Here is a 24,586-nt window from a genome sequence, read left to right as displayed (position 1 = left end):
GTTTTACAAATTCTTTAATTCTATTCTGGCCCCACATTTGGTAGAGGTTTTTAACAGTTGCCTTGCTGAGGGGGTGCTTTCTCCTTCCATGAGGCACTTGGCTGTGATTCTTCTTTCAAAAGGTAAAGATCCTTTGATGATTGAAAATTGGCACCCCATCAGCCTTCTCAATGTCGATAGAAAGGTGCTGACAAAGATATTTTTCTGGCGCCTATCATCAGTAGCAGAGTCTTTGCTTTCTCGCTATCACGACTGTTCGGCCCAGGGTAGGAGCACCTTTCAAAGCGGTTTTAGCTGTCCGAGAGGCCTTGGAGCAGTGCAGGGCTGCAGGCTGGGTAAAGTATTTGCTGACATTGGATCAGGCAAAGGCTGACCATGAGTACCTGTGGTTGCTCCTTAGTAAGTACGGTCTGCCGAGTGGTTTTGTTGATTGGTTGAAAGTCTTGTATAAGGGGGCAGAAAGTTTTCCTCTTGTTAAACGTTGGGTTGGGCAGTCCTTTGAGGTTGGCTCTGGGGTGCGTCAGGGTTGTCCCCTGAATCCCCTGCTCTATGTGTTTGCAATCGACCCCTTCATCAGGAGACTAAAGAGAGCAGCATGTTGTGTGGGGTACCAGTGAGACTCCCGGGTGAGCCGCCATTGAGGGTCTTTGCATATGCGGACAATGTGTCTGTGATTGTCACTGGGACGGATGAAGTGGAGGACATCACGTTACTCTGAAGCATCAGGCTCCAAGATCAATCAGGGAAAGAGTGAAGTTTTCTGGATGGGAAAGGAAGGTGAGGGGTTTGATCTCCCTGGCACCTTTCCAGTGCCCCAGGAAAAAATTAAGACACTGTGCCCCATGGTTGGGGTCATTGGTAGGCACTGTCCCCCATGGTTGGGGTCATTGGGAGGCACTATACCTCATTGTTGGGGTCATTGGGAGGCACTGTGCCCCATCGTTGGGGTCATTGGGAGGCACTGTGCCCCATCGTTGGGGTCATTGGGAGGCACTGTGCCCCATCGTTGGGGTCATTGGGAGGCACTGTGCCTCACGGTTGGGGTCATTGGGAGGCACTGTGCCCCATGGTTGGGGTCATTGGGAGGCACTGTACCCCATGGTTGGGGTCATTGGGAGGCACTGTGCCCCATGGTTTGGGTCATTGGGAGGCACTGTGCCTCGTGGTTGGGGTCATTGGGGGGCACTGTGCCTCGTGGTTGGGTTCATTGGGGGGCACTGTGCCTCGTGGTTGGGTTCATTGGGAGGCACTGTGCCTCGTGGTTGGGTTCATTGGGAGGCACTGTGCCCCATGGTTGGGTTCATTGGGAGGCACTGTGCCCCGTGGTTGGGTTCATTGGGAGGCACTGTGCCTCGTGGTTGGGTTCATTGGGAGGCACTGTGCCTCGTGGTTGGGTTCATTGGGGGGCACTGTGCCTCGTGGTTGGGTTCATTGGGAGGCACTGTGCCCCATGGTTGGGGTCTATGAGAGGCACTGTGCCCCATGGTTGGGGTCATTGGTAGGCACTGTCCCCCATGGTTGGGGTCATTGGGAGGCACTGTGCCTCATGGTTGGGTTCATTGGGAGGCACTGTGCCCCATGGCTGGGGTCTATGAGAGGCACTGTGCCCCATGGTTGGGGTCATTGGGAGGCACTGTGCCCCATGGTTGGGGTCATTGGGAGGCACTGTGCCCCATGGTTGGGGTCATTGGGAGGCACTGTGCCTCATGGTTGGGGTCATTGGGAGGCACTGTGCCCCATGGCTGGGGTCATTGGGAGGCACTGTGCCCCATGGCTGGGGTCATTGGGAGGAATAGTGCCCCAAGGGCCGAATACAAGCAACCAAAGGGCCACATCTGTCCCCCGGTCCGCAGTTTGGAGACCACTGTGGTAGCGAATGGCTGATCTAAGTTGTGACCAAAATATGATACTTGAATGGAGCTCAAACTTCCCACAACAAAAATGGCAAATCCAGCTTCCTATCACAGCTCTTCTTCCAAAACGTGATTCGAAGCTGCTCTGCTATTGGCCAGCCCTTCGGCGCTTGTCGCTAGGCAGCCCCCCCCACCCGGGCAAGAGGGCGGGGATTAGGAAGTGTACGGTTAGGTTGCCATATCTCCGAGCAGCTTCCGGTGCATGCGCTGTCCGCGGTAGTGAGGTATGTATAGAGCTGCTTGCTGTCTCTCACACAGTCCGGTGTTCCGGTAGTGAAGTGTTGTCGTTGTGTGTCGTGCAGGTGTGATAAGCGATGGAAGCCGACCAGAGCACAGAGAGCGGACAGAGCCAGGTAAGTGTGTGTAGAGCAGAGCTCACCCGCCGTGTTCCCTGAACACTGCTGACCGCTCTTTTGTTTTACAGGTTTCGGAAAACCCCCATTCAGAATATGGGCTCACTGAGAATGTTGAGGTACCAGGCCAGAGCTGCCTTCTGATATCCATTAGCAGTCCCTGTGTGTGCTCCCTTGTAGTCCCCAGACACCCTCCAATCATGCATGGCCTACCTGGTGTTGTAGTTGTGTGGTTAGCAACGCTCTACCTTGTTGTTGTGATTAACCCTTCCCTCCAAATCCTGCGCCTGTGATCCCAGGTGAAGCCGTGTTAAACCCAAAACCAAACGTCTAATATATTGCAGCTCACCAATCATTAGATGTGGCGGCTGCATTTGTTTTCTTTTGGCTTTTTCCACTCGGTTTTTAGCTGGCTATCTGGGCCAGTAACACACTGCCTGTATTAGTAAGACACAACTCTGGATACAGGAGAACAGGAGGTACAGCAGCATTGCTAGTCTGGGGGGAGGGGGGTGTCTAATGTATTAGCAGATTTAGATACATTGACAAATTGAAGCCTAACTCCAGCTCGCCCTTTTATAGTCCAGTTACAGCAGTTTTTTTTTTTTTTCTTTTGGGATAAAGGTTTTATTTGAATAAATACAAGTTGGTAATTTTAATCACCCCTGCCAATGTTAAAGTGGTAGTAAACCACTGAAAAAACAAACAAAAAAAACATGCAAGACAATGGCATATTGTGCTAGTATGCTTTGCACATTATGAAATACCTTAGTACAAAGCCCCCGCAGTGGCGCAGGTCACCGCCGAGTGGGCTGACATGGTCCCCCCCTCCCCCCCCCCCCCCCCCCCAGAGCATTTATTCCGGGTTCATGGGCTCCGGCGCTGTGAGTGGCCAGAGCCGCGGTGACGTCACTACCGCATGCGTGTGGAAGCCCTCCTTCCAGCACGAAACACCGGACCTTTTAAAGCACATGCGTTGCTGACGTCAGCCGCTGCATGCAGGGTGAATATCTCCTAAACCGTGTAGGGAAAAATCACCAAACAGGGAATACTTTAACAACTTTAAGTTGTTTGTCCCATCCCTGTAAACTGATACATTCTGCTGGAGAGATTGTGCTTTTAAAAAACAGACTTGCTTACTGGATCACCAGATGAAAATAAGAACAAATGCAGCCATCACATCAAGGAATTGGTAAGCTGCAAGTCCCCTTTCACACCAGCGCTCTGATCGGGTCCGCCTGTCCGTTTATTAGGCGTACTCTGTCGGACTACCCATTGTTTTCTAGGGGGCAGCAGATGTCAGCCGACATGTCTGCTGTCACCCACTGGCATCAGATCTGATCCACTAAAAACAGACAGATGGGGATACGTTCGCCATCCGTCCAGTGGATCGGATGGAAATGCACATGCAGTCAGTTTTCATCGGACCGCTCCGATAGAGAACAGCGGGCTGTGTTTGCTTTGCGGAGCGGTCACGGACCTGTCATCCATCTGCTCAGCGGGGATCAGCAGAGAGATCCGCCCTGCTGAACAGATGGATAAACTTGGACGGATTCCACTCCATCTGAAGGGGGCCTTATAAATGTTTGCTTTTGGGCCTAATAATGCTTTCAATTGGTATTGGTCTTCGTTCACGCTTCTGCGACTTCAGTCGTGCGATTTCCACTGCAGCTTGAATGCAAGTTTGATTGTTGCACAACTGTCGCATTGCTAACATTAAGATGCAATTTTTGAGAATTTACTTTGCAGCCTGGCACTCATTGCATCAAAGTAGTGCAGGACATTTTTTAAAAGTCGCTGCAACTTTAAGACCCCTTTCACACTCGGGCGCTTTTCAGGTGTTTTAGCTCTAAAAATAGCACCTGAAAAGCGCCTCTCAAGCCACCCCAGTGTGAAAGCCCGAGTGCTGTGCTTGCAGGGCAGGGAAAAAAAAAAGTCCTGCAAGCAGCATCTTTGGGGCGGTGCGGGAGCAGGGTGTGCACCACTCCAAAAACAGCCTGCCCATTGAAATGAATGGGCAGCGCTGCCGAAGCGCCTGCAAAGCGCTTTGGCAGTGCTGCAACACGGGCGCTATTAACGCTTTCTTCGGCTGCTAGCGGGAGTTAAAAGCACCTGCACCGCCCCATTGTGAAAGGGGTCTAAGTTGCATAGATTTGATCGGTTTTCCTTGAAATACATGGGCTGCAACTTTGTGTCCAAAGTCTCACAAGTGTGAATGGAGACTTAAACCCAAAAGCCAATATTTATTATATTGCAGCTTTACAACTTAGATTTGTTGGCTGCATTGTTTTATTTTTTTTAGGCTTCCTTTTTTTTCACCTGATGATCTAGCCAGTAGGTCTCTCTCTGTTGTGGGGGGGGGGGGGACAAAGCTGTCCTGTCAGCGTGTTGAAACAAACCATTTGTTGGGTGCTTACAATGATCAACATTTTGTTTATCTAAAACATTTATCCCAAAAGTAACAAACTGTTCCTGTACCCACTTATAAAGTATTAGCTGGCGTTTGGCTTCAATTCCTTAGGGCCCACTCACACTATCTGCAGTTATCTGCGATTTTCCTCATGGAATGACACACATGTTATGTTCAGTCCACAACGAAGTGTTACACTGCGTTCCAGAGTAGAGTAATATTATGCAGCATGTTTGCCTCCTATCACGCTGCTTGGTCCCTCCATTGAAGTGCACCGTTCTGAATGAAGTGTCTGCACACTTCAAATAAAGTTCCTTTAAAAAAAAAAGTATAATGTGATAAAACAAGCATCACACTGCTCTCCAGCCTGAAATGCTGTGCAGGCAGCAGATCAGGATGAAACGACCTTAAGTGTATTTAAACCTGTTAATTTAACAGTCCTCTCCCCCTGAGTAACAACACTGCTCTCCAAAAGTGTCTCTGTTGCCTCTCCATCCAGTGTGGGGGAACTCTAATGCAGGAGGTCTGTTACTGGCCAGGTGAAAACAGAGGACAGAAGGCCTCAAAAGGAACTAATGCAGCCACTACATCTAATGATTGGGAAGCTGCAATATATTACATTGCTGGTTTTGATTTTAATACCACTTTAAAGCTGAACTCTGGATAAAGAAAAAAAAGATTACCATGCAGCACTACATGGGTCAAAGGCTATTTTTTTGTCTAAGGGGAACAAAAAAAAGTAACTTTACTTCCTGTATCCCACGGCAACCAGGGCTCTTCTCTTTTCAGTGCTCTGGGTTTTGGGTGGGTCCTGGCCATTCTCGCTGCAGTGCAGGATTGCTGGTCCTGTGGTGTACGAAATGATGTCCGAGAGCCTGCCAGTGACAGCGGCAAATTGATGCAGCTGGGAGGTAACAAATAAAATTCCCTTTTTGCAAAAATGGGGGGAATGTATCTTCTTGTTAATCATTTACGTGCGGAAATGTTTGTATCACCAAATTTTTTTTTTAGGAGCTGCTTGTTGTGAGACTAGTAACCTTGTGTGAAAAATAGTGATAAATGGCACACCCTACTGATTTGTAAGAATATTTGTCATAGAGTGCAAGAAAAGTGAAATCTCATAAAGAACCACTAGATGTCACTAGCGGATTACAGGAATTGCCATTAGTTAACGTGCAAATTATAGTGCAATCATATAAAAGACTCCCAAGTGCTTGTAGACAAATCTACATAAAGAAACCACCAGATGTCTCTCGTGGATTTCAAAAATTAATAAAGTGCAGTGTCCACTTTTTAAAATTTTTTTTTTATATTGTATAGAAGTGCAGTGTCCAAAAACATCCATCAAATGAACTCCAATGGTGCATAGGATTCCATCGACTAAGGGTCCTCCTCCACCAACACCTGTCACACAGCCTACTCGCCAAATTTATATGACCCCCCCCCCCCCCCCCCATTACAGGAGTCATATACAGCAGATTGACAAAGGATTACTCCCGATGTTCATCTCAGGAACTCGGCAAGGAAAGCTCCAAAGGCAAATTGTATCAAAGACCACCGAATCTCCGGATATCAGTAAGGCAATATAAGGAGGAAACAGTCTCCCATGTTGAAGTATGTATGGTTTATTTAAAAATAGCACTAAAAAAATTCCACTTGAAGCAAGTACAAATAAAATACAAGGAGAGTGGCAGAGGGACGCCAATTGCATTCCACTAAGGGCGGAAGTGTTCAAGCTGATCACGCAAAAATGGGGAACACCTCAGGTGGACTTATTTGCCTCAAAAGAAAGCAGGAAGGTTTGTTCCTTCTCCCTGAAGAGGGAAGATGGTGCTCTCGGGTTAGATGTTTTAGCACAGAAGTGGACATTCAACATATGCTATGCCTTTCCCCCACCAGTCCTTCTACCAGCAGTGCTAAGAAAATTCCCTACAGAGAACATTTCACTGATTCTCATTGCGCCACACTGGCCCAGAAGACCAGGGTTCTCTATTCTAAAAGAACTTGCTGCAGAACCCCCTTGGTTATTACCAATCCAAGAGGATCTCCTGTCCCAGGGCCCAGTATGTTTATAATAATAAACAAGTGATCTTGCGCAGTAATTATCACAAATAATATAAATGTGCAAAAAATGGTGTACTAATTCAAGTCTCAAACACATCTAATCTATGTAGCTCTTCATGCTAGTGGTGTCTCTAATATGTATTCATTTCATGCCTTCACACAACTGTTATGTTCTCCCAGAACTCTCACCTTAAACCAGTGAATATCCAAATCTATCCCTCCAGGATCCTCTTACTGGTATATTCACGCCTCCCTGAAACCCATAGGGTACACCAGCATCCAGACTGCAAAACAGCAGACGTTAAACTACTACCAAATCTCTATAGGCTCCAGTTGGAATAGGAATCAAAAAGAAAAAATGCCCTCCATAGTTGGTTAGTAAATTCGAATAAAGGGATATTTATTACAAATAAGTGGACTCTTACATCAAATAAGCTTTAAAAATGCATAGGAATAAAAACACGGCCTTTGAGCGCCTTCTCACTTCACTTCCAGTCCGCGTCTTTCTCCGGGCACGTCCTACGCATTACGTCACAACATGTGATTTCATCAGGGGACCAGTATTTTGTCACCAAGTGGAAAGGTGGAACCTGGCCGCTTGGTTTCTGTGGAGCAGCTTGTGAAAGCTAAGGGCTTCTCGAACCGCTTAATTGATACACTGAAAAGCAGAAAAATGGAAACTCGCACCATTTACCAAAAGGTGTGGAAATGTTTTAGCAAATGGTGTACAGAAAACTCCTTTAAGACAGAGTTTAGTCTAGAGTTCCTGCAGAGTGAAGCAGATAAGGGTCTGAGCCTCGGCACATTGAAAAGTCAGGTTTCAGCACTGTCCGTATATCGGGAAAGAAAGCTAGCATCCAATCCATGGATAATTTAGACTTTTTTTTTTTTTTTTTTTTGTGGCAGTTACTACAGCCAGGAAATTCTGTGAGCTAGAAAACCTATCATTTAGACCTCCCCTTTTTTTCAGGTTTTCCCGGATCGCATGTTTTTAAGATGGATTCAGCCCTTTTGCCTAAAGTAGCCTCAATTTCACAGAGGCCAAGATATTATTTTACCTTTTTTGTACAAATCCTTCCAGGGAACAAGAAATTAAGTTCCATATGTTAGACGTCAGGAGATACGTTATTTAATCCTTTAGGAAGATTCCTTATTTATGTTAATTTCAGGGGCCTAGAAAGGGCACAAGGCCTCAAAGCGCATCATAGCCAGGTGGCTTAGAGAGGCAATTGGCCGAGGCTATACGTTGGGAGGTATGCAGATCCCAGAGGGTATCGAGGCACACTCTACGAGATCAGTGGCAGCGTCGCAGGCATAGAGCTGGAGTAACGCCGGAACAACTTTTGTAAAGCGGCAACATGGTCCAGCTTCTCCACTTTTGTAAAACACTATATAGGGTAGACCTTTTGGTCTGCAAAGGATCAGATCTTTTGGCCGCAAGATCTTGCCCCTAGGGCGGGACTACGGTTTGTAAGTGCTCAATTATCCTCTCAGGTGGCTGTCCTGAAAGACGATTGGGGGGGGGGGGGGGGGGGACTAAGTTACTTACTGGTAACGTTCTTTCCCAGAGTCTTTTAGGACAGGACCGGTACCCACCAAAATGTATAAATTACTTGAGATTTCTTTAAGGAAATGTGATATAGTTGACTGTGTGTCATATGTTCTTGTGTCTCCCCAGCGGACTGGAGGTGCTCTTTAAAGTAACTGAGGAGCCAGCAGGGGAGGAGGAAATTTTAAAGATGGCTGGCGCGGTGTTTCCTACAGAGGGGAGGAGCCAAGGTCTCTCAGGTGGCTGTCCTGAAAGACTTCCGGAAAGAGTGTTACCAGTAATTAACTTTGTTGTTTGCACTTTATGATGATAAATGTTCTTACAAATCAGTAGAGTGCGCGGTTTCACTATTTTTCACCTAGACAAAAACGAGCATTTAAAGTGTAAGTTCACCTTTAGTAACTTTCCAAATATTCCCCATATACTTTAGTAGATTCCATAAGTAGTACATCATAGCGGTCCTCATTTAAAAATGCTGCCCCTGCTTTCCTTTTACATATGCAGCTTTTGTGGGCATCTTTACAGAAACTGCTGGCCCAGTCCCAGTCAATCCCACTCCTTCCTACCATCTGCAGGATGGGATGGATGCTGCAAGCGTGTGCATTTTGTTCAAACTGGGCACGCGTAGTATGCTCTCTAATTGCAGCAAGGGATGAAGAGGCCAGCAGTTTCTGTAGAGAGGCCTGCCAAGACTGCATAGGTAAAGGAAAGTAAGAGCAACATTTTAAAATGAAGACCGCTGTGATGTACTATTTATGGAATCTAGAAAAGCAAGTAGGTGGAATGTTTGTAAAAAGTTACTATATGTGAACTTTAACCCTTGCAGTACTGGGAGAAGGCAAGCATTGATGTTTTACTGTTTACTGGAGTTCAGCTTTAAAACTTCTTGTTTAATGTAGAATAGTTGCCTCATTGATTCAGTTTCTCTTGTGCAATAGAATACACTGGGAGTCATTTATCAGTCCAAAGCAAGGACTGTTTTATTCTCCCCATATCAGCTAACCAGATTTGAGTGGTAGAAACTAGAGAGAGGGAACATCTGAGTGGTTAAGGAGTAGCAATAGTTGATGAAACTAAAGTTTCATCACAAATTAAGTAAAATTGCATAGAAATCCCTCTGCATCTGAACTGCTCAATAATTGAATCTCAAATCCATTTATAAATGAAGTTTCATGTTCTACGGTCTTACCTCCTGTTCCATGTGAATTCCTTTTGTGTTTTCACTTGTGGTTTAGCTGCAGATGCACGTTCAAAACCGGACATGTGACTGGCTAAAACTACTTGCGCTACTCACACTTTCCCATTTGCGCATGCCTGAATCAGTCCCACAGATAAGCGGCAACACAGATGTGATTGGTTTGTGCATCATCCCTTTCATGCACTTGGTACGTTGAGATGGAGACAGGGTATGGACATCCTGTGATGTAAAAAGCCCCTTGTGATGCAGATCAGACATGCATGGGCACGTTCAATTGTAGAGTCTACAGCAGGGATGGACTCTAGGCTGATGTAAAACATGCAGCTCAATGTGGTTCTTTATTCATTAATACAGCAATAAAATGTTTTTTGGAAAAGTAGTGACTTTGATTCAAGGCCCCTTTCACATGGGGGCCTCTGCTAAGCAGATTTTGCTTGCTCAGCGGGGGATATATGTCTGTTTTTGGCTGATTGGATTGCGGCGGGTGTCAGTGGACATGTGTCTGCTGACATCCGCCGCTCCATAGAAGAGACTAGAGGGTCCGATCAGGTCCGCCTGAAAAAACTGACAGGCGAACCTGATTGGACAGCCCGTTTGAATGAGGCCTAAATCAGCTTACAAAATTAGATTGGGAGAGGTATAGGCAGCAAAAGGATCTGATTGTTGTTCTGTGGTGCTCACAGGGAGCATGCTAATAGGAGGAGAGAGCAGAATAAGCGGAGTGGTGGGGTTCTCATTCCCCCGTCTAGCCATTGTCTGGGGCGAGTGACAAGACCTGCAAGTCTTACCTTCTAGGTCGACTCCTATTGGACTGGAATGGCCCTAGATTGATCAACATTCAGCCATCCCTATTGCATTGGCTAAACTTTATTCCATCTGAGGCCTGCAACTGACAGGCTTGTATTTCCCAAGCTTCACTTGGAAAGTAGGCATGTCCGGGAGCTGCACAATAGCAAGGATGTAAAAATCCATTGCTGCAAGGCATCCCATGTTTCTCAATTTTTGCATCATATACTGTATATGTATAATGCATATCCTGACCTGTAACACTTAGGAAGGCTCCCAGCACATCTTGCAACTAAATGTGAGTCATCTTCAATCTATGGAGGCAATCTGCATTACTTTGTGAAATGAGCCATGAGCTTGGTGTCAACACCTAAAACTAGCTGAAGACAACCCCCTCTGGATTTCAGGGCCTCCTGAGTCACCCAGTTGCAATATGTTCTAAGGTCATTGGTACAGATTTATGTAAGGTTGGTTTTGGATTTTGTATGTACTAATGGGTCTACTTTTAAGACAAAATCTATTTGGCCTAATTTATCTCCTAGGAAATGTTTTGGACTCTTTCAGGCTCAAATCTACAATGCTGGCATCATTTGCCCTAATGGTCATTCTAAATATGAATCTTTAAAGCTTAGCAAACTGAGCTTTGCCATGACATCAGGTAGCTTTACTGTGTTAATTTGGCCTTAGTGTTTTACATATTTTGTACCCTGTTGTGAATTTTAATTATATTTATTCTTCTGTAACATGCTTTCGTAATGTGTTCACAGGTAAGTGTCCAGTGACTGGATTTACTCTTTTTTAACTCTTTTACTCTTTTTAACCTTGGTTTTGTGTGTATTGACTCTGCTTTTTGTTAGGTTCATGATGTGTCTTGTTGGGCCTTTTTAGGTCTCGGGTCTCTTGTTAGATGTCTTTTGTTAGGCAAACTGACTTAAAGCTACTTTATGTTATTGGGGAAAAAAAAAATCGTGACCTACAGCGCATTTAGACCTCTTCACTTTCTTCAGTTGTTATGTTGCAGCCTCATACTACAGTTGTTTAAATTTTTTTTTTTTTCCTCCAGTAGTCCTTGTGTGAAAAGTTATTCAGCTCCTCATGCGATAGCATTGGCAGGTACTCTGTAGAACCCTTAGCCCCCGTTAACACTGAATGTTGCTTGAAATTGCGTGACTTTTCTTGAAATTGCACAATTTCACAGCCGCAGGTCAGTGTAACTTCATGCACAGATATCTATGCAAGTCACACCTTAAATCAGAAAAATAGTGCAGGAACTTTTTTTAAAATCAGTGTGGCACCGCAAAGTCGACATCGCACCGATTTGAACAGCTCTGCTGCTGACAGTAAGGTGTGACTTGTCGTGCGATTTGGACCTGTCAAATAGCATGAGAAATTGCAACAGTGTAAATGGGTGCTCAGTGTCGCCCCTGCCCTCTTCCTCAGCTGATTATGCACAGATTTTGTGTGTTTGGTTGTTTACCATGCTTTACAGCCAGGATTTTGACAGCTTTGAACCCAGAAATGCTCAGCTGAGTGTTTCCATGTTCATGCTCTGCAGTGAATATAGAGAAATGAATGTTCCTTGATGTCGTCCAGCTCACCATCTTGACATTTATTGGAATTCTGCACTCGCAGGAGGAGCAGTGGAGCACAGGAACCGCCTTGAAAGTCATGTGAAATCGACTGGGCGGTCTCCACATTTGCCCAGATCACTTTTATTAAAAATCCTCAACTTTGATTATTTCAAATGTGGAAGTAGTTATATAATTTCAAGTACTTGCATATGGTCAGTTTGTTCTGCACTTTGCATATACTGTATTTATTGACGTATAACACGCACTTTTTCACCCTGAAAATCGGGTGCAAATGGCGTGTGCGTGTTATACGCCAATACTTCAATTTAAGCTGCCTCAGAGGGGACAGGGAGTGGGGCGGGACGAGTGCCGCCAGATTACATACAGTGAGTATCTCGTGTTTACTTGGCGGCCTCTGTAATAGGAAGTCCCATCTTCTGGGCCACCATTGGACCAGTGTTCTTTCGATCGTAGGAGATTCTCACTGTATGTAATCTGTCAGCACTCATCCCGCCCCCTCCCTGTCCCTTCTAGGCTGCAGATGGGCATCGATCAGGCTGAATTGATGGCAGTGGTGAGGCTGCGGCATTGATGGCAATGGTGAAGCTGCTGATGGGCACTGACCCTTATTTTGCTTCAAAGTTCCTTGTTTAAAATTTTAAGCCCCCCCCCCCCCCCGAAACTTCTTTCTTAAAATGAATGTGCGTGTTATACGCCGATAAATACGGTATATTGTACATTCACATCAGTTCCTGCCCTCAAGTTGCTTACAATCTATGGTTCCTAACTCACAATTTAGACAAGAGCCAAACCCACACAAGCAAGCACAGGGAGAACATGCCACTGTGCTAGTGTTAGAATAGGTAGACTTACAAGATTAAAGTGATCTCCCTCTATATTGTAAAGCGCTGCACAAACTGTTGGCCCTATATAAATCCTGTATAATGTCAGGCGGGGACTTTGCTTTGTCTGTATAGCTTATTGAGGCTTTACTCTCTTACATTAGTTACAATATGATTGATTTACCAATTTAGCAGCTTAAATACTACAAAACAATGTAGTTTTGTGTGTGTGGTGTTTTTTTCCTCTCTTCTTTATTTTTTTCTGCTGAAAACTTTTATAGCAATGAGCACATGACAAGGTTAGTTTATTGCAAAGTGATCTGTCCACAAATCCCCACCTTTGCAAAAAGCTACTGAAAATATTTTAGTTGCAGCTTTTTTTTTTTCTAAAATGTTTGCAGTTGTAAACAAGTGATCAAAGCGTGAAGTCAATACCCAACTGATTGAATCTGCAAAGTTCACTTGCTTAACCAGTTTATTTTATAAAAGATGCACAGGCAAACCAACATCTAGAGGAACTTTGACGTTTCAAATGAAGACAAAAAACAAAATGTTTACTAAATATCAAATTATGTCATCATATACCTCTATTAATGCAGTTGTACCCATGCAAGTCATACGATACAAAGTGGTTTGCACTTCCGCCTGGCAGCACTAGGGTCATTGGTTTTAATCCCAACCATGGCACTACCTGCCTGGAGTTTGCATGTTCTCCCTGTGCCTGCGTGGGTTTCCTCCGGGTACTCCGGTTTCCTCCCACACTCCAAAGACATGCTGGTAGCTTAATTGGCTCCTGTCTAAATTGGCCTTAGTATGCGTGTATTTAAAAATGTGAAGTGGGAACCCTAGATTGTAAGCTCCTTGAAGGCAGGGACTGATGTGAATGTACAATATATATGTAAAGCACTGTGTACAATTGTTGGCACTATATAAATACCTGTAATAAATTTAATATGGTACGATAGACTTTTTTGCCATATATTGAGTGTACCTGCAGGGTTTGGCCACTAGATGTCTCTTATAAGCCATCAACAACAAGCTCTTTGCCACTGCATGGTTTTTTTTTTTTTTTTTTTCATACTTGCCTAGGGTGTATGAAGCATTGCTCCGATGCTGCATCTGTCCCACTTCTGACACTAAGGCTGAGAAATGAGAACCGATTGATCAAACTCCTCCAGTATTCCCTGAGCAGAGCTGGTGACTGCTTGCTGAGTGGCTGAGCCAGGTGCTGGTCCAGGCATGTGTGCGGATCCTGACCATATGGACGCAGTCTTTCCCGAGCCTGGACTGGCTCTGTGACGTCAGCCGACAACGGGATTAAAGTGGTTGTAAACCCACATTTGTAAGTGTGTGGGTTTGTTTTTTGTTTTTTTGTTTGTTTTTTTTACCTATCAGTAAGCCTATAATGAGGCTTACCTATAGGTAGTGGATATATCTCCTAAAACGTGCGCTGTTTAGGAGATATTTCCTGTACACTGCACTGGTGTCAATGGCGCATGCACTGTGAAGAAATGGACCTCCGTGCCGTTTCTTCACTCGTATGTGATGTCACGCGGCTCCAGCCAGTCACAGAGCCGGAGTCTGCAGCCCCAGCTTTGGCTGTACTTCTCCATTTTTAAAAGTACTTCTTTATGAATATGATATGATTTGATCGTTGGTAAGCCTTTCATTTTGTTTTGCCACTGCATGGGTTAAGTGATCGTCTAGCTGGGAAGGTACAAATACTTTATCTATCTTGCCATCCACCTGTATATTGCAGGACTGTTAGTCCTGTATTGTATGTGATATGAGAGCCTCGACCAGACGATCGAGAAAGTGCAGCAGCTTTAGGGAGACCAGTCACACCAAGAGGAGACAGCCTGCTGGAACAATGAATAGAGTTTTGTCCTTATTTCTTTGCCATTTCTAGCCATACGTAAAGTATTTAACTCATGGAGTGTGGTGTGGGACCCTGCTGCATGGTACATTTAAAGTGGAATTCCATAATAAACCCTCCCCTTTTAACACCTATGCTTTCTAACCAGAGTAAGAAAGATGTGTATACTTGACTATTTTCAGGTCACATGCTCTCCCCTGTGTCTGCCAGCAGAGGCTTCAGGGGAAAAGAGAGCCCATGGCAATGGCTAGTGAAGCCTAGGGCGGTGACGTCATCCATAGGCTTCAATGGCACATCTGTTGGAGCTTCCTCCTCTCCCTTTTTAGTGGCACTAGCTGACACAGTGGAGCGGGATCATGGGACCAGACTGGTGTTGCCTGAAAATAGGCAAGTATACAGATCTGCTGGGAGGGGACAGTTTTAAGGGTAGTTGGTTTTCCACTTTAACATCCTAAAGTGGACTTTAATGAAGATGATGTTAACCGCTGCAGTTTAATTAAATGGAGGTGGAGTTTTTTTTTTTTTTTTTGCTGTTGGGCTATATAAACAAATGGCAGCTGAAGGTATATTGTCCCTGTTAATAAGCACTTTGTGCAAAATGCATCACAGAAACAGGTACTCTAACTGAATGATTTTCCCCCTCCAGAAAGGCCTATAATACAGAGAATTGTAGTTAAGTCCCTTTTGGAAGCGAGGCAGTATAGTGCTGAACAACCTGAGGTGCCCTAAAGGTGAGGGTATGATATATAGAAAGTGCTGATGTGACCACTCCTGTCTTGTCAGGGACGATGACCTGGAGCCGACCTGGCCTGACCCCACACATGCACATTCTGCCTGGTTTATGCATATTAATGCTGTAAATAATCCCAGCACAGAACTGGGAAGCTCAGACATAATACATGGGAACCAATGCAAACCTAGAGAATGTTCTGCGATGCTGAAAAGAGAAGCAAATGGAGGAGCACTTTTCTGTCTACCTCAAAGTCCTGCCTACCCACTACTGGGCATGCATTTGTCAACTCTAACTCATCCCAAACGCACCCATACATGGCTGGTAGTGATGCCATTTTGTCAAAAAAAGGAAAAATTTAACTTTACTCATTTTGCAAGGTCCTCTCCCCTGCTAATTCCCCCTACCTTCTTACATCTTATACATTAACAAAAAACATTTTTTTTTTTTTTCCTTGCTAAATCCTGTTTTGGGCCAGGATGAGGGCCCTCCATATATGCAGACATGCATTGGGACTCTGGTAAACGCCCAGCAGCATGTGTGCACATGTGCAAAAAACGTTCTAATTGCCTTTTTGGATGTGTGGCGTAATCCTCTTAGGTGTTGTTTGGGAAATAATGTCTTGCGTGATCTGTCAGCACATTGGAAATAATTGTATGTGAAGCAGTCACCACTTTTCTTGGGTCATGCTGTACATGTAGGATATTCTGTCTGCAATACATATGCTGAGTTTTTTGCCCACAACCATGCTGACTACATTGGATTTTCTAACCAGCACATGCTAAGAATAGGGGACATGCTCACCTCTAACAATTCTGTGTACTGACATAGTTATGCACTGAGAGAGATGTAAAATACTGACATGCCATGTGGGTGCCATATTTTTTTTTTTTCTCTCATATACCGTTGACATGCTTTTGTGTTTCTATAACAAGTGAGCTCTCTAGTCCTTTTTCCAAGACTGCTTGGTCTTAATCCGCTGATCATGGCTGTGACATTCAAAATTAATCAAGGCCCAGTAAATGCTTTTCTCTAGTTAAATACAAAAATACGCTTTTTGGTAGTTTTGGTTTTGACTGGCATATGTCATGATGCTACGTTTTTTGTTTTAGTTGCGTTTTGATCCTTTTTGAGATTTTTAATTGTTGGGCATTTGCATGTTTTAACTTTAGGTATGTGTTCTGTTCACTGCACCGATACATGGTAACTGATTTATCATTGGAATATGAGAATCTTCATACAGTAAAATGTGTGAATGTTCACTTAAGTTATCCAATTGTGCAGAAAAAAAGAAGTAAAAATGGATTTGCTTTTCGCATAGTTGTAAAATTGTGAAAACATTCACTTCAATTATACTGTGTAAACATTTTCAACTGTGATAAATCTGCCTCAGTCTGTAAATTTTGGTTTTAATCAGATAGTTAAACTACAAATATATGTTCATCAGTTGAAAATAATGGTTAATTATTGATAATGGTTAATTGTTAATTTGCGTGTTGTGCTTCTATTGTAGAGAATAGTAGAAAATGAAAAGGCAAGCACAGAAAAAGCCTCCAAGCAAAAAGTGGATTTACAAGCCTTGCCCACACGAGCATATCTTGACCAAACTGTGGTTCCAATACTTTTACAGGGTCTTTCAGTGCTGGCAAAAGAAAGGTAAGCTTTTTAACTAAATGGGTTTCATTATATTTTAAGGCGACTGTTTGATATATACAGTGGGTATAGAGAAGAATCATCCCCCACCCCCCCCCCCCCCCCCTTTTTTTTAAAACCACATTCTGTTGCTTTTAATTAACGCCACTGATTGTATGATATAATGTATCGTTGTCCTATAAATTTTGGAAAAACTAGGCAAGGCAACTGTGGACTCTCATGGTACAGTAAGGACTTGCATACACATTTGTCCTAATGTATATATTTCCCTTTTCGTCATTTCAGGACAGCCACAATAGAGAGTCTCCTCCCCTTCCTCTGGAAACACTGCGCCAGCCCATAAATTCTCTCCTCCCCTGCCGGACCTCAGTTATTAGTGTTTCCTCCGGTGGGGAGACACTGTGCAGAGGAACCAGGCCGGGTGCAGTCAGGGAGATTGTGGCCTTCCTTTTTAAAGAAACATCCCTAGGGAAGCAGGGGCTTCCAGGATAAAGAGTGGCGGTGCTTACCGCAGCTGAAGCCACCCCTTCCTTGCTGAGCGCGGCATCAGGTCGTGGGGGACCCCTATCGCGTCCACAGGGCCGCAGCATTGAGACTGTCCGCTCTCCCTGTACTCTGTACAGGCCGCAAAATTTGGAACCAGCGGGCCGGACGACGGGTGACGTCATTTCCGGCGGGGGGGGGGGGGGGGGGGGGGGCGGCGGGGGGGGGCTTTCCCTTTGACCCGCGACTTCCGGGTCGCGGTGCTGATAGGGGGCCGGGCTCAGGCTGGAGTGAGTCGCTACACGTGGAGACAGTGTGAGACTCTACACAGGCAACCACCTGCAGTCATGTCTGAGGCAGATGCTGCAACTCATACAGATGCTATCTCCAGCCTTCCAAAGGTAAGAGTTCCCTGGGGAAGGGTCCTCTCTACCTAAAGGATTGCTCCTCCTCATGTATGGTTCCTTACTTAGAGGGGGGGCAGACCCCCTGGGTGGTCGTGGGGGGGGGGTGTGCGCAATTCCCTTAAGGTGGTTCTGGTACACTCCCAGGGTTGTTTCCACTTAAACATGCTGAATGTAATATGTGGTTTTTGTGTGTAATTTCAGAAATCTACAGAAAAAACAAAGTACACTCATGTCTCTAAAAGGAAGTGTGCCTCTTGCAGAGACAGTTTAGGGGAAGCATGGACTAAGGTTTTGTGTAAAGAATGCATAGACTCCCTGGTTAAGGAAAGGGAATCTGAACAGCAGTCTGGTTTGGGAGCTTCTGTGAAGAAGCTGTCATCCACCTTTTCATCCTTTAAAACGTTTTTTGAGACGTTTCAGCTTCCCTCTAAACCCATTCAGCAGGATACAACCCCGCCTCATGCTCAGGGCTCTGCACCTGCCAGATCTTCTAATTTAGTTATGGCAGAGGAAATGTCAGGCCCTTCTGGGGTGGAGCTGAGGCAACCGGACAGTGGCACGTCTGACTCCCATGAGGAGTCAGAAGGGGAAGACCAGGACGGAGAGTCCAGAAAAATCTCCAGGTATAAATTGTCCCTGGATGAGGTGGAAGACCTCTTAGGGGCAATATATACAACCCTCGGTATACACGAGGATAAGAAACCCCTATCCCTCCATGACCTTATGTATAAGAGATCAAAAAAAAAGTTTTTCCAGTACATGAAGTTCTGGTGGAAACGATTAAAAAGGAGTGGCAGGATCCTGAGAGGAAACCCTTTTTTTTTTTTTTTCTAGCTCCCTTAAAAGAAGGTTCCCATTTCCAGAGGATCCAGGGTCCATTTGGAATAAAAATCCCAAATTGGACGCCGCCTTCTCTCAGGTCTCTAGACACACAGACCTGGCATTTGAGGATATGGGGGCCTTGTCGGATGTCATGGACAAGAGGATAGACTCACTTCTAAAAAAGACGTGGGATTCAACTGTGGGTAATTTAAAGCCAGAAATGGCTGTTACTGTGGTAGCCCGCAATTTAGAACATTGGCTTTTCCAGATTCAGGAGCATATTGAAGCTGGCACAGCCAAGGAAACTATCCTAGCTTCGTTCCCCATGATTTTGCGAGGAATCGCATACATTGCAGACGCCTCGGCAGAGTCAGTCCGTATGTCGGCCAGATCAGCGGCGCTGGCAAATTCGGCCAGAAGAGCGCTCTGGCTGAAAACTTGGCCGGGGGACACCGCCTCTAAGGTCAAATTGTGTGGGATACCCCTGACAGGTGATCTACTCTTTGGCCCTGGGTTAGAGACGGTCTTAGACCGTACAGCGGACAAAAAGAAGTCCTTTCCGCTTAAACGGAAAGCCCCAGCTCAGGCAAGGAAGGGGTTTCGTCCGAAAAAAGGCAAGGAATCTCCCAAACGAGGGAAGAAAACTTGGGGCCAAAGAGGCAAGGGCAGAGGGGTGATTTTTCGCCCTCCAGAGAAAGCCTGCAAAGATCAATGACTCTCTAGGCACGGTGGGAGGAAGACTGGGGGCCTTCCTTCCACAGTGGGAGACCCTCTCACCCAATCGATTTTATCCTGGGGGTCATAAGAAGGGGGTATCTCTTGGAATTCTCAAAGCCCCCCCCGCAAAGGTTCCTTGTTACGCAGCTTTCCATCTGCACAGCAAGGGCCGAAGCTTTGGTAGACGCCCTGAAGGAACTGGAGATTCAGAACGTAGTTCAGAGTACCAAAGGGGCAGAAGGGGTTCTATTCCCACGTATTTGTGGTGAAAAAACCCTCAGGGAAATTCAGGTTGATTCTGAATTTAAAACCCTTTAAACAGGTCAATTTGCTACAAAAGATTCCGCATGGAGTCAATTTTTACGGTCAGGGCCCTGCTGCCACACAACGGTTACATGGTGTCTCTGGACCTCAGACGCATATTTACACGTCCCTATCGCAGAAACCTCCCAAAAGTTTCTCCAGTTAGCAATAGACCTGAAAGGTACAATACTGCATCTACAGTTTCAAGCACTGCCTTTCGGGCTATCCTCCTCGCCCCGCATATTCACAAAGGTACTGGCAGAGGCGTTGGCCTTCCTGCGACTCCAGGGGGTGTCAGTCATAGCCTATCTGGACGACCTGCTCCTATTTGCAGTATCCCCAGAACAGTTGGTATGACTGCTTCTTCAGGAGTATGCTTCCAAAGAAATTGTATGTAGATATCTCTATAAAGGATAAACGTATATAAGTAATCAAGCTTCTAAACAAATATTTCAAAAGATACATACAATAATGATTGCAAGGATTTGAACATATATTGATGCTCCTCAAATCTGCCATAGAGGTGAGCAATTTCAAAATCCAAACCGCACTAAGGATAATATGTCAATTAAACAATTCCAACCCGTAACTGTATCCCCCATATAGAATAGACCTAGAAGCTTACCCCGGCTGGACCAACCAACTCAAGCTTCTATGTCTATTCTCTATAGGGATACAGTTACAGGTTGTAATTGTTTATGACATATTATCCTTAGTGCTGTTTTGGATTTTGAACATGTATCTTTTGATTTGTTTGTTTAGAAGCTTTATTACTTATATATTTGTCCTTTTTTTTTATAGAGATATCTACATACAATTTCTCTGGAAGCGTACTCCTGAAGAAGCGGTCATACCGCAAAACATGTTGAACTGATCTGGGATGACATTCTGATTCCTTCCCCTGGATGGCTGCACGTCCAACTGTTCAGGTCTCCTTCAGGGATTTAATTTATATGTATTTTATACCCCCTCTCCTCAGGACCTTTTTAATCATGTCTTTGTCCTTATAAACGTTACACATTTGTATGAAAATATATATGAGAGTCCCCTGCCTTTTTGTTTTTGCACATTCTGTTGCTTCTCAGCTTGAAATGAAGACAGACAGTTTTTAGTTTTTGTATTTACCGAGTGCAACTTTTAGGCTTCATGCACACTGGACATTAAAATAACGTTCTAAAAACGCCAGTAGCTTTGCAGTGAGTCTTCCAAAGTTTTTGCAATAGCTTTTTTTTTTTTTTGTGTTTATTTGCGTTCTTTATCGTTTTTCCACGTTAGCTTTTTTTTTTCCCCAATGGATACAAAACGTCAAATGCTGGTGAGCCGCGTTTTGAGCCTTTATCAGCGTTTTTTGACGTTAGAGAGGTTTTACAGCTGGAAAACTCCTCTCAGAACCCTCTTTTCTTCCTTTTCTTCCTTTTCTTCCTTTTCTTCCTTTTCTTCCTTTTCTTCCTTTTCTTCCTTTTCTTCCTTTTCTTCCTTTTCTTCCTTTTCTTCCTTTCTTCCTTTCTTCCTTTCTTCCTTCCTTCCTTCCTTCCTTCCTTCCTTCCCAAAAACACCCCAGCCAGAAACTGCTGATAACAGCCTCTGTGTGCATGGACACACAGGATAACATGATGGGGAGTTGTCTGCAGAAAAAAAGTCTGAAGCCAAAAACAGCTGCTGTAAAAACGTCCAGTGTGCATGAGGCCTTCACATCCAAGTGAAAGCTATAACACCAACATGTCAGAAGCAGAATCACTGAGTTGGAAAAAGGAATCGCCCCTTGTATCAGTAATTTGTTGACCCACCTTTTTGGTTTAATTACAGCCTTTAGTCTGTTGGGATATGTCCACTAACTTTGCACATCTAGTATTTGCAATATTTGCCCACTCTTCTTTGCAGAACTGCTCAAGTTCAGTTAAATTTGGTGGTGACCGTTTGTGGACTGCAGTCCTTCCACAAAAACCCCATTGAAAATTTGTATAAGTCTGAGCTCTGACTAGGCCATACAAGGACATTCACCTTTTTCTCCTTCAACCACTGTGTGGTCATTTTTGCTGTGTGCTTTGGGTCATTGTCATGTTGGAAGGTAAACCTTCCCATTGACAACTTTCTGGCAGAGGGCAGCAGCTTTTCCTCAGTAATTTGACAGTGTTTTGCCCCATCCATTTTTCCTTCTATCCTGACAAGTGCTTCCGTCCCAGCTGCAGAGAAACGCCCCCATAACAGGATATTACCACCTCCATGCTTTACTGTAGGAATGGTGTTGTTTGGATGGTGAGCTGTATTGGATTTTTGCCAGACCTATCATTTGGTGTTGAGGCCAAATAATTAAATTTTAGTCTCCTCTGACCATAACCCCTTTTTCCCCGTGGCCTCAGAATCTTCAATGTGCATTTCGGCAAAGCTCAGTCGTGACTGCATGTGGCCTTTCTCAAGAAGTGACTTTTTTTTTTTTTTTTTCTTGTAACCCTCCCAAGCAAGTCACATTTGTAGCGAATTTGTGGTATTGTTGTCACATGCACACAATGACCACTCATTGTCATAAATTCCTGCAACTGTTTCAGAGTTGCTGTAGGCCTCTTGGTAGCCTCTCTAACCCGTTTCCTCCTGGTTCTTTCATCCAGTTTGGATTGACATCCTGATCCAGGGAGGGTCTGTGTTGTACCAAATACCTTCCACTTCTTAATAATAGACTTCACTGTGCTTCTACGCATTGATAAAGCCTTTGATTATTTTTTTTTTTTTTTTTTCTTTTATCCATCTCCTGTCCTGTGCCTGTCCACAACTTTTATCCTGGAGACCTTTTGACTGTGCCTTGCCACCGATAGTTGATTGTTTCCTTCAGTTGCGCTATCAGGAACTGAAATGCTCCAGGAAAGCTCTTTTCATGCTGAGCTAATGAAAATAACCACAGCTGATCAAGTAAAAGTCAAATGGCTTTGTGTGCCATTGAGAAGGTGATTAGCTACACCTGATTTGAGTTTACAAGTCATTTTTAGGGGGGGTGGTCCTTTTTCCAACTCCAGTGATTGTGGTGTGTGTGTGGTGGTTTTTTTTTTTTTTTGGCCAAACTGCTTTTTGGTCTGGGCTAGGACCTGTGGGATTATTGCATATACATTTGTTTTGTTTTAAAGCGGAACTTCACCCAAAAGGGAGCAGCAGATACCTGATTTTGACCTACTTTTGGCCCCTCTTCCTTTCCCCGCAGCCTTCTGGAACACTTCACAGGTCCCAGAACTCTGCGGCCCATTCACAGTGCAGCGTATTTTGTGCTTGCACGATAGGAAACCCGGTGTGAAGCTGCAAGGCTTCACAGCCGGTTTCCCTTAGTCAAGATGGCGGCGCCAGCACCTGATAGCCGATTGAAGAATCTGCTCGGGTAAGGACACTGCTGGATGCCTAGACAAGTACCCTAATATCAGTATTTCCAGCTGCTGATTTTTTTTTTTTTGTGTGTTGGGGGGGGGGGGGGGGGGAGCCTGGAGCTCCTCTTTAAAATACAGTCAGTGGAATTTACTAAGAATGTAGGAGCTGTGCATGGCAACCTATCTGCTTCTAGCTTTATTTTCAAAGTGAACAGCCTCAGATGATAGAGATGAAACAAATCTCCCGCTATAAGTTTTACATGTATATCTGCTGTCTACATCTGTATATATCCTTTAGAAAGTGCTCTTCGTGTTGGGGAATGTTCTGTTCCTGGTTAACACTGCAGAGAAGCCTGGACATACAGCCAAGACAGCTGATTGGTGGAAAGGCACACACCCCTTCTCCTCACAGGTAGAGGAAGAAAGGAATGTGCAGAGGTCTGCTCTTAGGCTGGATTCACACCTATGCATTTTTAGTGCTTTTTACATTTTGCAGGTTTGCACTACAGTACATTTAACATGGTTTCCTATGGAACACATTCTGTAGTGCAAATCTGCAAAATGCAAAAAGCGCTAAAAAATGCATAGGTGTGAATCCAGCCTTAGAGGCAACACACCTTTCTATCTCCTGTCTTGGAGAATGTGTGAAGTTATAAGGCTGATAGCAGAGCTACTGAGCAAGACAGCTATGGGACAGTGCTTTGGAGAGAGATAAGAAAACAATACAGATATGTGCCCAGCTCAAATTTCATGAATCGGGTTTACATCCACTTTAACTGAACAGGGTGGTGTTGGAAGCTAACTGGTTACAATGCACAGCTGCTCTAGATTCTGTCTACTCCTGTTTTAGTAAACTCCCCAAAGTGTTATTTGCCTCGATCTTTTATAGGCTGGTACTTTCATTGACTAAACAAACATAATCATAGAATAAATTGAGTAGCAGTCATGACAGTTGGCATCACTGTATTGCCATAACATCTATACATACACTTCACAATGTTCTTATGGTTTTTAAATGTAACTTGCTTTCTGTGTGTGTGTTTGTGTTTTTTGTGAAAAGGTATACAACTGTATTTTTATTTTTCTTTCTTTACAGACCCCCAAATCCAATAGAATTTTTAGCATCTTACCTCTTAAAGAACAAGACTCAGTTTGAAGACAGAAGCTAATAAAGTTTTGGGATTCACTCCGACACAGTGCATCATGCCCTGCAGCAAAGGACTAATTCCACCAAAATATTTTCAGCTGTAATTGGTTTTATTTGATCTTTTACATTTTGTTCCCCATATCCCTGTGCGTTTTTTTTCTTTTTAATATGTAAAATAAAACGATGTTAAAGCTTAATAGGCAAGATTCTGGATTAGCCAAGGTTTTTTTGCAACATTTTTACATGCGCGTCAATGCCAAGAGATGCATCTCTCATGAGCTTTTTTTTTTTTTCCATCACTTTTCCTAGAAATTCAATAGTGAGAGAGTACACGTTTCTGACACCTGTTTGTAACAAAATGTCTCCTAGGGCTGCAGCTACTGTACATTGGTGTATGTGACAGACATTTTACTAC

At 44.4% G+C, this 24,586-nt stretch overlaps 1 protein-coding gene across 4 annotated transcripts; it reads left to right on the top strand.

Moving 5' to 3' along the window:
• The first annotated feature begins 2,014 nt into the window (after positions 1-2,014).
• DPY30 (dpy-30 histone methyltransferase complex regulatory subunit) lies at positions 2,015-24,368 on the top strand. 4 transcript variants are annotated; one of them, XM_073627868.1, is made up of 5 exons: positions 2,015-2,137; positions 2,216-2,266; positions 2,338-2,385; positions 16,806-16,948; positions 24,121-24,368. In XM_073627868.1, the coding sequence occupies exons 2-5, from the start codon at positions 2,228-2,230 to the stop codon at positions 24,191-24,193; spliced, it is 303 nt and encodes a 100-aa protein (XP_073483969.1). In that variant the 5' UTR covers positions 2,015-2,137; positions 2,216-2,227; the 3' UTR covers positions 24,194-24,368. The 4 variants fall into 4 exon arrangements, with proteins under 4 accessions (XP_073483969.1, XP_073483971.1, XP_073483968.1 ...); XM_073627867.1 differs by adding an exon at positions 8,419-8,566 and having other exon boundaries at positions 2,063-2,266; XM_073627870.1 differs by lacking the exon at positions 2,338-2,385 and having other exon boundaries at positions 2,018-2,137.
• The last annotated feature ends 218 nt before the right edge of the window (positions 24,369-24,586 follow it).

Source organism: Aquarana catesbeiana, linkage group LG04, assembly GCF_042186555.1.
Source record: "Aquarana catesbeiana isolate 2022-GZ linkage group LG04, ASM4218655v1, whole genome shotgun sequence".
Lineage (NCBI taxonomy): Eukaryota > Metazoa > Chordata > Amphibia > Anura > Ranidae > Aquarana > Aquarana catesbeiana.
Note: the sequence above shows the minus strand (reverse complement) of the source record. Positions and strands in the feature narration are given on the sequence as shown.

Coding starts and splice junctions, on each gene's coding strand:
- DPY30 (XM_073627867.1), top strand. CDS start 2,363: ATGGGCTCACTGAGAATGTTGAG. Junction 2,386..8,418: donor GGCTCACTGAGAATGTTGAG/GTACCAGGCCAG, acceptor GTGTCTCCCCAG/CGGACTGGAGGTGCTCTTTA. Junction 16,949..24,120: donor TCAGTGCTGGCAAAAGAAAG/GTAAGCTTTTTA, acceptor CTTTCTTTACAG/ACCCCCAAATCCAATAGAAT.